Source organism: Thunnus thynnus, chromosome 14 (assembly GCF_963924715.1).
Source record: "Thunnus thynnus chromosome 14, fThuThy2.1, whole genome shotgun sequence".
In the NCBI taxonomy this organism is placed as follows: Eukaryota; Metazoa; Chordata; class Actinopteri; order Scombriformes; family Scombridae; genus Thunnus; species Thunnus thynnus.
This window is the reverse complement of record NC_089530.1, coordinates 7,976,396-7,991,674: the sequence shown is the minus strand read 5'-3', so window position 1 is coordinate 7,991,674 and position 15,279 is coordinate 7,976,396. Positions and strand designations below refer to the sequence as shown.

The window sequence follows — 15,279 nt, the reverse complement described above, 5'->3', positions numbered from 1 at the left end:
CATGGACTCGGATTCCTGCTACTATAGCATGACCTATGACCTATGACCCTTACCCCTGTGGAAACAGGTTTGGAGAGAATGATGATTCAAGTTCTTATCAACCTTCAGGTAACACACAGAAATACTGAGCAGCACGGCTTATTGTTGTTTTTCTATTTTCAGAATTGAATAATCGCACTGTGTCCCCAGATTTGATTTGTTGACAACTGCTGACAGAGTTATAGTATTTTTCATTACAAGTGTCTGTGAAAAGAGCGTAGCTGGCCCTGCTGGGTAAGCGTGTCAGTTGTATGAGCGGATGATTATTAGGACTTTATCACAAGAGTATGAAAATACTTGGTGAATAGGAGCATTAACAGCTCTTAAGTTATGAAAGATGGTCTGCTTTGGAAACTTGATGGAAAAATCTGGGTTGCCAGGTTGTGAAAAATCTCCTTAGCTGTTTAGTTCATCAGTTTTAGACTGTTGACCAACCAAAGGAATAATTTGCAATCTGGCAACCTAAAAGTTTTTTTATACGTATTTTGTAATCTGAAATTAATGGATAATAATGTATGAGTAATACAATAAATGCTTTACACAAGAATGACATTAAATAGCCTCGCAGCAATTCCACCGCAGTTGATAGCAGCAATTAGCCAGCTGTGTACAGATAACAGATGTGCAGAGTTCAGCATGGACACGAGCTGTGAAGAGCAGAAGTGAGCAAACTGTTCAGCTGTAATCGAGGCGGGGCGAGATTTGTCGACAACACTTTTCTCTCTGTCTGTTCGCTCTGCCTCAAACATTCTCGCCAACATGCCTCAAGCATGATAATAAACTGGTTTAGCTGGGTGACGTCGGAAAAGCAATGGAACTGAAAACTTTTGGCATGTCCCACCTGGACTAGAAGCGCGACATGTTGTGGAAGAAAACATGGTGAAGAGGGAAAGATGACGAAACTTTGACGAGTATTTTTCAGAGGGGTAAGTTCACCAAATAACGACAGAGCTGTACGGTAGTCTTTTATAGAGCGATGGTTACATGGAGAATATGTGTGACATATGGCAAGCGTATCCTGACGTGTGCTTCAGTGTTACCTGATCTTGTTGAAATGTTTTCGGCCTCAGTGGGCAAAAATATTTTGATTCGGACCCCCACCACTGAAATACCAGTAACCATTTATCTTCTGAAGCGTTTATTCTGTCTTATCTATAGTGATTGTAGTGTTTAGTTTGGACTATTTCGTTTCCTACATATGGTTTTACATGAACTTGCAAATGGTGAGTTTTTGTCCAGAGGGAGGAGCCGCACCCATAACCATCGATCCTGTGGTTAGATCTTCCCTCATTCATCATACTGTTTTTTGGTTTTTTTGCGTTTTTTTTTTTTTTGCTTTTTACTAGCACAGTATTACAACTGAGAGGATTCTTGTGATAAGGGCCCCATCTCTTGTAAGGTATAATGAGACCCAGAAGTGAGCTTTGTTGCTGGCTGACATGGTTAGAATAAATATCATGATATGAAGATTGTTTTTCTGATATCATAATATTACAGATGTACGCAAAATCAAATATGAAATTGCTAAATTGATGTCAAATCCAATTAACTTTCTTCCAATATTGTGCATTACATCTTACAGAATATTTGCAACATGTAAAATGAAAACTACAATGACTTGTTTAATAGTTTCAGTTACTATTTGCTTGGAATCAATATGGACCACTGAACTTTATAAAGTGACAACACGACGTGATCAATACACAATACATTTCCAGTAAAGGATGATAACCAATGATATTGAATTTAGGGAGGCAACTACTTACTACTTTCTATTTTCTTGAGTTATCAGTTTATCGTTTGGTCAGTAAAATGACAATAGTAAAATAAATAAGTAAAAGAAAATAGTGGAAAATTCCCAACACAAGTTCCCAAGACCCAACATGATGTCTTAAAAATGTGTTGGTTTGTTTGAACAAGCAGTCCATACCCTAAACATGTTCAGCTTATTATCATTTAAGATAAAGAAAAGCAGCAAATATTCACATTTCAGAAGCTAGAAGTCTGTTTCTGAAAAAGGATTTAAATGGTTAAGTGGTTGTCAAAATTGCAATAGATAAATTTGCTGTCATTCTTAATCAGCTAATTCATCTCTAATTGAATTATCGTTCCGCTTTAATTAGATGACACTCTTGTTGGTTGTTTGGTGTCTCTGAAATAAATGTGTGGAGTGAAAATTATTATGTACAATAAATATATCCCATGTCTCTCTTCAGCCAACAGTATGGCACGTCGCTCTCAGTGTTCCTCTGCTGGGGATGACCCCCTGGATCCCAACTACCTCGCTCCTCACTATCGGGAAGAGTACCGCTTGGCTATTGACGCACTGGTTGAGGAGGACTTGGAGGGATACTACGAGCTCCTCCAAAAAGTAGATGAGGTGGACTTCCTGTCCACACCTGAGATTCACTATGTTCGGAGTGCTGTTCAGGTCCCTCAGCAGAGCAACCACCAGGAACACCATTTCCTAGAGACTGGGGGTGATGGCTCCTCGGACACATACTGGCCCATCCATTCGGACCTGGATGCCCCGGGCCTGGACCTTGGCTGGCCTCACCTGCATCACTTCAATGGACCCACAGAGGTCACCACTCTAATTAACCCCCCTGAGCCTTACATGCCGAGTATCAAGGAGCAGGCACGACGACTTATTAAGAATGCTCAGCAGGTCGGTCTTTCACTTTCATTATAGTTGTAGATTTAGACATGACTAACCTTTCTCTGAAGTTACTGAACTTATAACAGTTTTGTTTTGACATCAGTCTTGTTTGTTGCTTTTATCTCCCTAGGTGATTGCCATAGTGATGGACATGTTTACTGATGTTGACATGTTTAGGGATATTCTCAATGCTGCCATGAGGAATGTTGCCGTCTATATTATCCTAGACGAGCAGAATGCACATCACTTCATTAACATGGTGTCCAACTGCAGAGTAAATCTACAGAGCATCCAAGTGAGTTCATGTTGTTTTATAAAATATATTCCTTTTGGACTGTAATAAAGCTGTATTGTTATATAACAACACAACAGAAACAGATTTAAATTCCATTACCAACCCAGGATATTACGTTCCTTCTCCTTCCCCTCATACACTCCCAGTCAGCACAACTCCTCCACCCACCACAGAGGTTCCAACCATTTTTTGGAAAGGTTTTAAGGTCGGAACCTGAAGATTTTAATAGAAAAGTAGCAAATGAGTGTAAATATTTGGATATTTGAAAGAACTCTTGAGTGACTTCAGTAACATTCAACTAACTAGTTTTATATTCATTACTCTTTGACTACAGTTTGACTATAGAAGCAAAATAAAATATATGCCGATGCACTGTTACAGTGTGTTTTTAGATACTTAAGGGAAAAGCTTGGTGATATTCTGTGTTTTTCTTTTTTGTCACCAAATCCCACAAAAAGACCAAAACCAACAATGAACTGATCCTATTAACAAGTATTGTCAAAAGCCTGATATAGCTTATTCCTCTGTGCTGTAGAGCTCACATTATTGAGCCACACTGTTGCACTGGCTGACACGTTCCTTCATGATGGTAAACGCAGGCACTGTAGTATATTTTGAGTCAATCAGATATACACTGTCCTGCTGCTGTAAACACTGAGTAGTGAACCAAATGTGTATTAATCTGCAGCTCAAAATAGTCCCCAACAAATGTGCTATTTATTCCTGTTTGAATAATGTTTGATAAAAACTACAGTGCCCAGCTGTTATAAAAAATATTTAGCCCTTTTTTTAAAAAGGACCTGTTTTGTGACCTGTTTGTGACCTGTTTTTACACATTTATTTCTTTAGTAGGAACAAATGAACTTGGGTCTGAGTGTCACAGACAGAGTATGGAAGTCAGAGGGCTTTGATAGGCAGACCAACACACTGTTGGTTTTGGTCTTTTCATGGGATTTGCTGACAATAAGGAATATTTATTATGTCACCAGCCTTATCCTTTAACTCTATCCATACTAATTGAATTTGTGAAGCAAAGTACAAGTACAGTAGCTTCACTACAGCTGTTGGTAAAAGTGACTATAGGAATAAGGAAAAAATATCTTAATGTCATAATGTCTTTTCTTTCCAAACATCACATGGTTGGTGCACACCTCCAACTGACTTGACAGAACTAACAACCTTATCATACCTTTGCTGGACATGTGAAAATCTAGTTATTGAACAAACAACAGTGAACATTATATTTAACAACCCTTTTATCTTCATCCATCAATGTCTGTCAAGTCTGTATGAATCTTATATGCTATGTCATGAGTCATGTCATGTTTGTCTTATGTGTCACTTTTTCTTGTCTGTCATTTTCTTTACATGTTGTATGTTATATGTATGCTTTATGTGTGATATATGCCTCTTGTATTTGCCTGTAATACTATGATGTGTTTGTTTTATATGGTTGTTTAGATGTTAGATAGACATTAGCCATGTGGATAAATCTGGCATAAGTACATCGCAATGATGTCAATCTATATGATTTGTACCTGACATACACAGTAAATATTGATAATAAAGTATTTTTCCATCATAGAAACCACAAATATTGAGCAACTTCTAAATACTGCATATATAGCTGTGAAGAGGAACTTGAAAAACAGCCATTTTCTATCTCCCTATTTTCGGAGTGGCAGTGCTAATGCAATGCTGCCACCTGCTGTAGCTTGAATTACAATTTGGAACATGAACACCTCTGCATTTCCTAATTCTGCTCAGTATGAACCGTAGGTGATTTGATGCATGTCTTGCAGTTTCTACGTGTGAGAACAGTATCTGGCATCACGTACCACTGCCGCTCAGGGAAATCCTTCAAAGGTCAGATGATGGATCGCTTCATGTTGACAGACTGCAGGGCTGTGCTGAGTGGAAACTACAGGTGAGATTTGAAACTGCAACAGAAAGCCATACCTCTACACATTACACAACAAAATAGTAGGAGTGATGTTAGTGATTTGTGATTATTTTGTGATTTTATGTTTAATTTTCTGAATTTATTTAGACACCACACTTGGTTGGACGTGAGTTTGCAATGAATTTAGTGTGTTTAGTAATTCCTTCTTATTTTCATGTCTTTGTCCAGCTTCATGTGGTCTTTTGAGAAGCTACACCGCTGTATGGCACACCTTTTCCTTGGACAACTTGTCTCAACTTTTGATGAAGAGTTTCGGATTCTGTTTGCTCAGTCGCAGCCGCTGATGATGGAAAATGTGCTTGCTCCAATGGAAGATTTTAACCCTCTACAAAAGATGCAATACCCACGTGAAAGAACTTCACTGTACAGAGACCCCAGGAAGTTTCGTCCAGATGATGAGCGTACAGATATGGACTGGAGAATGATGCCCCTTAAAAGGCAGGGATCCTTGCATGGCCCTGTAGATCCGTACAATAGGTTTCCATCAGAGCAGTCACAAATGGATCCCTTGTTTGATCAAGGTCACTCCAGGATGCCTGTGATGGAAAATCCCACCTTCAAACGGCACAGTTATGCTGAAGGTACTCATGGCAGACACTCTTACCCATTCCTGCAGCAACAGGGGTTGCCAGACCTTGAGACCCAGGGAAGGCAGTTTGACAGGGGCCAGCAGCCACATGCAGGGCCAGGACCCGAAGCAGATTACAGTGGCTATGACAAATTTTGGAGTCGAGACAAGTCAAGTCATTCAGCAGATGAGTATTCTGAACCTGGCTTACCACAAGAGATGGATAACTTTGACCCTGTGCTTAACTATTTATCATCTACCAGAAATGTAGAATTTGACCAGGGCTCAGAGAAATTACTACCTTCAGCAGATTTACCATTAAGTTCATCTTACCCTAGAAGACTGAGTTTAGGCCAGACATATGCATGTCAAACCTCTCCCACACCCTCAAATCCAACTGATCAGAAGCAGTTTTTCCAGGAGCCTATCACTGACCGCAAGGATCCCATGGTGAAACGGGGGCTAAGAAACTTGAGGATTAGCTCGTACCTCAGTGCATACGATAATCCAGGAGATGAAGGCCTGCCACTGGCACCACCTCAGGTACCAGATCCCTTACAAGAACCCTCTAACCCTCCCATACAGCAAAAATCACCAGGCATGCACTTTTCAGTTCCTAAAATCCCTCATTTCAGAGAGTTTAAGATTCCTACTTTACGCAGGGCAAGTCAGATGCCAAGTTATGTCAAACCCACTGTGCGAGAGCAATCAAAGGAATTGCCTGATGAAAGTACTACTGTGGCAGCAGAAACCAAAACGACTCCAACACCTTCAGAATCGTCATCCACAACTGAGGGGGACAAGACAGAGGAAGCAGAACCAAAGGAACCGAAGACTAGTGTTGTTCGAAGGGAGGAGTCGTTCCGTAGGAAATACAATGCAGCAGTACCGCGGAGCTCAAGGTTAAGATCTTCTCTGATATTCAGCTCTCTGGATCAGCATACCTCTCAAGATACCCAAACTGCTGCAGGGCAACAGGATGAGGAGGGTGAAAAAGATGAGGCAAAACAGACAAAAGTACCTTTTGTTTCTCAGGTTTTGGGACAAAAAAGATCCGCTGCAAGAGGACCTTTTGAATGGAGTCGTTACATAAAGTCAGCCACTGTTGATAACTCAGCACTAGAAGCTTCCAAACCAGACGATGGAACCAATAAAGCTGAGGAGAAAGATTCATCTTCAAAAGACGAGAATTCAAACAATCCACCAGAAACCCCTGAGGTACAAGAGTCATTAAAAACATCAGATGTCCCATCAATGCCCCAATCCAAGCCTTCTGAAGCTGAGTTGCCCAAAACTGATCAAATAGTACAACCCCCCAAATCTTTGCTCACTCCACTCTATGTAGATATGAATGATCCTATTGAGAGGCTCAAGTTTTTCAAAGAGTTGGCAGCCAAACGCAAAGCTGCAAAGGCTGCAGGAGCTGAAAAGAGTGCAGAGAAGGGTCCAATGAAAGCACCAACTTATCTGAAAGACAACACAACTGTTAAAAATGAGGAAGTTGTACCACATGAAAAAATTGCTGATATGTCTGTCAAAAAGCAAACCGCACAGCAGGTCAATAATGACCCCAATACATCTAAAAGCTGTGAAGAGGAACAAACCAGAGCTTCAACTGATTCAGAGAAAATAGAGATGAAGAACATCCAATCAGCAGCATCCCTGCCTGTTTCTGCAGAAACAGAAGCCCCTCAGAGTGAACCACCAGAAGACCAAAAGCTGTCAAAACCTGCTGTAAAAGAGTGTAGCCCCTGTCAGTCACCTACAACAACAAATGACACACCTGCAAATGTTCCATCTCTTGCGCAAGGTACTGATAAAAGTGAAAACACTTTGCCCGATTCCAGTCCTCAGACCACCCCAAGTCCCACAGCTTCCAGCTTTGCCCCTCTTTCCCCTCCAGCAGAGACTATATCTTCTAATGTCACCCAAGAAGACTCAAGCTTGACCCCAGCCTCCAACATGCTGTCCTCAATTTCTGACAAAATAGGAGAACAGGAATCTTTCAGTCCCTCCCCACCTGAATCCTCCCAATCAGCGGACAAAGCTTTACAAATATCTACTGCTTCGTCTGACATGCAGACAGAATCTACTCAAGCTCCATTAGATACTGTTTTACAGTCGACTTCACCCAATACCCATTCAGTAGTTGACTCTGCTCATGTGGAATTTGATATTTCACCTGATGCATATGCTGCTGGTTCAGTGCCCTCCTCATTAGAGTCTACTACAAAGATAAACTCTGAGGAATCTTGTGCGATTTCACCTGATTCACAAAAAGATGCTCCTGAATCAGAAAACAGCCCCATTGCAGAGGAATCTGAGGTTTCTTCCAGTGTTGTTCTTGCATCACCAAAGGATGTCAAAGCTGATAGCACACCTCAGAGCCTTAGCTCTTCATCACCCGAGTTGTGTTTACCCAATGTATCTGATCTTGAAAGTAGTAATAAACCATACCAAAAAGAGCCCATTACTTCTACACCAGGAGACCCTTCACCTGAGCAATCAGAAACTAGGTCTCTTGTCAATCCAGACATTCCTCCTGATGCCTCCCGATCTGAAACAAGTGCATGTCTTCAAGATGCACCAACACAAGCAAACTCTCTCTCTGAACTTAACCTGACAGGATCTTGCTCTCCCACTCCTGCTGAAACAGTATCATGTTCTTCTCCTATGTCTGAGTCAGTTGGATCTGTCATGTCCCCTGAGGCTGAAAGAACAGAAACGAGCATGCTTGTATTGCACAGTTCCTCAGATACTGATTCTTTATCCAGTGAGACTCCAACAGACTCAAACAAAGCTCCAATGCACCCATCTACAGAATATTCTTCTAGCCCAACTGAGCCTACCTCGATAGTCACATTAGTCACAACAGAGCCTGATCTGCCAACACCTGAAGAGTCACCTGTACCTGCTGATAATAGTTATATAGACAATCAAATTGAAGTAAGCAAACAGGAATCTAATGACCAAGCAAGGCAAAATGACTGCTGCGAGGTGGCAGAGGTTGCATCAGATGAAGTTGCTCCTCTGTCACCACAGTCCAAGAAGCCAAAATCAACCCAGTCTCGCTACCACTCGTCAACAGCCAAAGTGCTCTCAAGCAGCAACCTCAGAGATGATACAAAGCTGCTGCTAGGGCAAATTTCTGCAAATAGCCAAAGCAGGAACGAGGCGACCAAAGAGTTTCCTGTCACAGATGATGAGAAAGAAGATAAAGCTGACAAAAACGCCAAAAGTGTGAAAGAAAGAAGGATTGCGTCACTTGGCAGAGGGCCGCAGAAGTCAACTGAGGAGCGCCAGGAGCTGCTGGAAAAGCTCCAGAACATGAGGAAGGAGAGGAAAGTTTACAGTCGATTTGAGGTATGAATACATTAATAGTAAGATTGCTTCTGTGTCAGCTACTCATTAGGATACAAATTTGTTTGCCTCTGTGGTAAATCATTTTTTGTCACTTTTACTTTCACAGATGGCACCTTAACAGGGATCCGAAGAAAGTTGTGAGGATGATCAGTATGTATAGAAGAAAATGCAAAATACAATGGAAAAGGGAAATGATGAACAAGACATTTTCTCACTAAAGACATGAACTTACAGGATGAAACTCATACAAATTAATACAGAAATGTCGTGATCAACAAAGGGCTTCTTTCTATGGGTGATTCACTAAGTTTCTTCCAGTGTGAAAATTACATGGACTGAGACTATGTATGTGTGATCAAATATGTTTTTACTGACCACATGGGTGAAGTGCAATGTTTGCGACAGTATCTGTTATGTGGCCTGTCCTTGCCTTTTTCTTACAGCACTGACAGCGTTTACATAATTATTAGTTGGTTTTCTGTCAAAATGTGATTTTCAAGCGTAATAGATAATCTAAAGTATCCTGAGCTTGTAAAAATGTATCATAGTATGCTGTCATGTATTTGACATTTTAAACAAAGATGCTGATAAAAATGTGTTTTTGTGAAACAGGTGGATATGTAAATTCATATCCATGCAGGACTGTTAATGTTCTGATGTAAATTAATTGTAATTGTTTAATTCTCTGAAATTGTAATCAAACATAAACAAAACTGAGATTATGAACCGAGATTAGTGCATAAGTCATTGCACACCATGCAGTATGTATTGTGTTTTTTTCTTCTCTTCTCTTCTCTTCTCTTCTTACACTTAATACAGTAAGAATCTTTAAGGTGTCAGTTATGTCAATTTAAGTTAAGTTTATTCAACCAAATTACACGCACAAAAGAACATATTTTCAAGCTTACCTCTGTGGTACATTGACATGCAGATACTTACTCTTCTTTTTATTGCTTTTTCAGCCATTAATTCCTTTATTAAATGCCAATACTGGAGAGATGACAGTCTTAACCCATATTTGTACAGATTTTGAGATATATTTTACAACAAAACAACGGAGGTAAAAAATATTGTTTGTGCAACATTAGAGTCAGATCAAAACTTAACCATATAAAACCAAAGCGCCCTGCATGGCTAGACTCCACTGCAGAGAAAATATGAATATGAGTTATTTCTTTGTAACTTGGTTGAACCAACCCTTTAATTGTCTCTGAAAATTTGCCTGAACCTGTAAAATGTGCCTTTTTGAATGAAAACCTGTCATACCTGTTTAAACAAGAAATTTTGAAACGACAAAGAATTTACACAGCTATATGTAGAGTTGTATTCTGCAAGTTACACTTTTTAAAAGGATTTATGGTTGTTATAAATATTTTTTTTTAAATTAAAAACTTGTCTCTTATCAGGATCATTTATATCTACATAGAATGTGTTTTAGGGGTTTTTGGCTCCTGTGTGTCAAATGTTTGAATGTTTGAATTCCAATGAGGAAAAATTTATTAATTCACATATTAAATTCATTAGCTTTATGTACATATTGTCATTTAAGTTGTTATAACAATTTTCTTCTAAAGTGAAGAGGATTGATCTTGAAGGACTGTAGCTTTGTATAGTTATATGAAATAAAATGTTTATGTTAATAACAGTAATAATTAATAGTTTTTTGTTAATGGCGAATTGACAAAGTTGGGCAGTAGTTTGAAAGAAGTGGACATTTAATAAGCAGGGAAGGTCTAAAGAAAAGAATTTTATCAAATTGTGTTATAGAAAGTGTTGGATCCAGTGTTCCACCCATTGCAAAGACAAATAGTCAGGATATCTTAGCATCTGCTGCATCAGCATTAACCATAAGCCTTTTTCGCAGCAGACATTTTGACTTGTCATGGCAGGAGAAGCTCAGGTGTTATTAATAACACTGATGATGGCTCTGTTCTATTTAAGTGTCCCAATAATACATGATGACAGTGTGACAGTGAGTCAGCATGCACATTATCAGGACCCTGAAACTGAATCAGCAAAATGGAATTCAGTCATCATTAACTTTATAATTTACACCTGTGTTTTTCTTACTGTGACATGTAAAAAGTGTGAACATCTCCAGAATTAATGATGTTTTAAACAATTCTCAGTTTATGACGTGAAAATCAGATGCCCATGTTGGTTTTTGAACATGTATTTCACTTCTTTTACTTACTGAGATGGTGTACAGAACTGCAAATGTGACCAGCTCCTACTTTATAAAATAGTATTTCACAGGTAAGTTATTCACCTACATATTTGGTGATGTATTGTAGTTGATTGCAATATACAGCATATTGAAAAGTCATTGTTTGATAACATCATGAGCAACAAATTATGACTTTTATTTATATGTGAAGTCTATAAGATAAGATATCTCAACTACCCTCAGGCCAGAAATAACAGTTACAGCCATAGAAGTCCCTCAACACTGTGGAACAGGGTGCCACCCTGTGGCCTGGTGCCTCTGGTGCCACCCTTAGGACATATTTTACATCTCCGGCCTGCATCTGGTATGATATGATAGTTGATATCATACCATTTAATTTCCAACATTTGGCAGTTAAAAAATTCGCCCCTCTACAGGGAGGTCAGAGGTCAAGTTCAGCTACCAAACAGAGTACCTGATGCTGGCTGGGATTCAATGTTTTACTCAAGGACACATCAGAATTTCAGGACACTTCATGCCAACACAGGAGTCATTTCTGGATCTACAGTAAATGAGGAATTTTACAAACATTTGCCAGCTTGCTGCTGTCTAGTCTTTCCTATAATAAACACTTCAAGTGTCTTTGTCAAATGATACTCACCCTAAAGACATTTAAACTGATTTACTACTTAACATTGTGGGGCTTTTCTTGCAAAACACTATGAAACCGACTAAGCTCGCAGTGAATGAAATTTCAACCCAGTCACATGCTACAGTGCATTGGTTATGAAAGAAGGACTCCTGTGCTTCATAAGAAACAGTGGGCCTCTTGTCTTGCAGATATCTTGATAAGCTCAGGCTGAATTACACTAATCTTTACAGAACCTTCACTGCCTGCAGTAGGAAAACTCACGCTCGGAACAGTAGTTTTTGGCATTGTTTTATTTATTTTTGCTGTCAGTACAAGCTTATAACAGAATGACTTCAGTCCTGAGGAGAGTGTACCACATCACTGCATTCAGCTGGTATGCTTTTGTTGTTAAGAGTCTTGCTGCTAAGGATGGAGAGGAGTTACCACCAGGAATCTTTGTTTATGGTGGACCTTGGAAATACCTCACTTTTTTAAATTTGGTGAGTACATTGTCTACATTGTCTCTATCACCTAGAAACACAGAATGTCTCATAATTTTTAAGGCAGATATTGAGAAAGGATATTGGAAAAAACAATAATTTCACTTGTAATGTTTCAGTTATTGCAAATGTCATTCTTTGGACTGGCTGCAGTGAATGATCTTCAACCTGGGAAAAACTCAGAGAGAACTCTGACCAGATGTAAAGACCTTCTCTTCTCTGTCTTTGCCTTCCCTGTGGGCATGGTGAGAAACCAGTTTTTGGAAAATCTTTTTTTGTTAAACACAAAATTATTACTATGTTAACTCGCTGTTTTCTGCATTTCATTTAGTTTGTTGTTGCACTTTTCTGGACGATCTTTGCCTATGACAGAGAATTGGTCTACCCTGCTTCTATTGACACCTTCTTCCCTCCTTGGATAAACCATGCTATGGTTTGTAAAATTTGCATTTTCAACCATCTTATGCCAAAATTTTAATAATCATGATTCTCCTGACATAAACCACCCTACGTAATGAGTTATTCCTGAACTCTTTTCTCAGCACACATTTGTCCTTCCTGTTTTACTTGGAGAAGTGCTGGTGCAGCCTCATGTCTACCCACCGACCAAACATGCATTGGCAGCATTAGGAGCTGTGGGTTTGGCTTACTTATTTTGGTAAGAGACAAGTCAGCGTGTAGTAGAGTAGTGTAATGTCAAAGCATGTATGTATTGCAACCTTTTCCGCTTTTGAAATAATGACATCCCTCTTGATTTAATATCTTTCATGTAAAACTGACTGAAATAGCAAGAATGATGTTCTTACTGTGACTAGTCTAGGCTAGTGCAGTGCAGCAATATGTATCTGTTCACAATGCAAACAGCTAGAGGGTAAAAACTGCTTTTGTGAACCTTTTATAATTTTGGCTCTGATTCTGTAACAGTGCCTACAGACTTGCATATGTCATGTCAAGTGTTTCACTGTGATAATAATCAATGCCATCAGTGGAAACTGTGCCAGTGAATATTTGCACAAGACATACAAGTTTTTTGAGACAAGACAGTACAAGATGATCTGTTAGATATGGTGATTCTGAGAGTTGCTTTTCTTCCTTTTTTTCCTCTGAACATGTTCTGCAGGATTATATGGGTGTACTTGTCAGTTGGGATTTGGGTGTATCCCCTCCTCGGGCACTTCAGCACTGCTGGTCTAGTGGGCTTCTTCTTTTTTAACATGTCGGTGGTGACCTTGCTCTACCTGCTAGGAGACAAGCTCAACAGCCATGTCTGGAGTAAGAGACATTAGCAAATTTACTACCGGAGACAAACAAATGAGCAAAAGTTAGCTTGCCTCTAATCTCCTTGTCTGTCTACCTCTTTTCTTCTTCTGTCTCTTTTATTGTAGGTAAGGACTTGAACAAAATAATGGCGGAACCAAAATGACTCAGTGACTCAGCCTCTCTGCCAAATGAAAATGGTCAAATAGTAATCCCTGAAAGCAAGACTGTGTAACTTTTGAAAGAATAAATGACACATTCCTCCTCTTGCAAATGAAAACGTGGATTTATTAGCAATGAAGTGCACTATTGTCCAATTCAATACGCTCAAGGGTTTTGCTGCTTACAGCCGTATTTGGTCTGATATGAGCAGTAGCTTATGATGGCTGTTAGCTAACATTAGCAAACTTTAACACACAATTTTTTTTGAGTATCTTTGCGGTCTTTGGCTGTTTTTGGCCCACTGTCATACTGTTACATTAGTTTAGAATTTTAGCTAACAGTACTTTAGCACTTCTGTTACCGTCACTTGTACTCACAGTGGCTACTGTTCAGCTAGTAGGACTAGTCTCGCCTCAAAAGGATTCATTGCTTTCTCTACGGAAACTGCAACAACCACTGAATTTTGTAACACTTATACTTCTTATATCAATGTAAAAGTTTAATTTTACAGGTCAACAAAGGGGTATTCAACAGTGCAAAGTGCCTGAATAATGCAGTTGAAACACCAAAGCGAGCCCAATAAAGCAAGTTCTACTGACAACAAAGCATGTAATCCTCCTGTGGCTGTTTTAATTTTATGTAATATATCAGAGGCTTTTTTATCCACATATTCACTGATTTCAAATGCTTTTCATCCACTGTTATGCAAAAATAATAATTTGTAATAATAATAGTAATAATAATAATAGAGCAGTCAGGATCCATCATCAAAATGGTCACATCCACATTAAGCGCTGCCGAGTTCCCCTCTCTGCAAAGGGGAGGTTATAGCTAATTGACGTTTGGCCTGAATAAAGTGCATATTTTTCCATTAATGATGGAGCAATTTGGGCCTTGCAAGAGTAGCTTGACTTGTTGTAATCCAAAACACAATGCTTAACAGCCTTGACCTCATGTCATCACAAATCCATCAGTCCAGGAACTGCTGCATCTTTGTGTCCATTAGTTACTGTAAGTGTGCAGATTTTTCAAAGGAGATCATCAACTGTTCAGGTCCCTGTAGCCTTTAAGATGGTGGAGGTAGTTTGGATCTGCATCCACCAGTCCGACTGAAAGGATCCTGGCCAATAAATGCACATCTTCTTCACTCAGGTCCTTCTGATGAAGAGAAGAACGTCAAACATTTAATCTCAATTCTTTTAAATAATTACAACATTTACCTTTGGATAACTACTCACCATCTTGTTGTTGGCAGAGGATTCAGACAACTGTGATTTTTGAAGTTTATTTCCCTGTCAAAGATAATAGTCTTTATAGAAAATCACACTGTATTTCCTGCTTGCTCATAATGGACACTTCCTCTAAGAGCTGCAGGACAGTTTTTGGTTCTTTCTTGTTAAGATTGATTCATGTATTAATACGTATCTGATTCATGTTTCCATTTGCAAAATACTGATATTTAGGTTTTGTGCTTTAAAGGATAAAACAGAAAATATTCCATCATACACAACAGCAACACTGTAAATATTTACTCACATCTTTGAGTCCTTTTGTAAAGAACATTATGATGAAGAGAAGGCCAGTAACGATCTGTGCATGTTGAAAAGAACAGCAGTCAGTATTACATAAATCACAGTTCTCATTAGACAAGAACTCTGACGAGTTGACATTGCTT

General features: G+C 39.2%; 2 protein-coding genes across 2 annotated transcripts; both read left to right on the top strand.

The window, feature by feature from the left end:
• Positions 1-607: 607 nt before the first annotated feature.
• Positions 608-10,295, top strand: fam83ha (family with sequence similarity 83 member Ha). The gene is made up of 6 exons (XM_067609581.1): positions 608-965; positions 2,256-2,707; positions 2,829-2,993; positions 4,796-4,920; positions 5,125-8,887; positions 8,994-10,295. The coding sequence occupies exons 2-6, from the start codon at positions 2,264-2,266 to the stop codon at positions 9,003-9,005; spliced, it is 4,509 nt and encodes a 1,502-aa protein (XP_067465682.1). The 5' UTR covers positions 608-965; positions 2,256-2,263; the 3' UTR covers positions 9,006-10,295.
• Positions 10,296-11,929: 1,634 nt separating this feature from the next.
• Positions 11,930-13,658, top strand: LOC137196751 (androgen-dependent TFPI-regulating protein). The gene is made up of 6 exons (XM_067609580.1): positions 11,930-12,185; positions 12,305-12,430; positions 12,517-12,618; positions 12,728-12,843; positions 13,306-13,457; positions 13,571-13,658. Exons 1-6 carry the CDS (start codon positions 12,033-12,035, stop codon positions 13,606-13,608), a joined length of 687 nt encoding a protein of 228 aa, XP_067465681.1. The 5' UTR covers positions 11,930-12,032; the 3' UTR covers positions 13,609-13,658.
• The last annotated feature ends 1,621 nt before the right edge of the window (positions 13,659-15,279 follow it).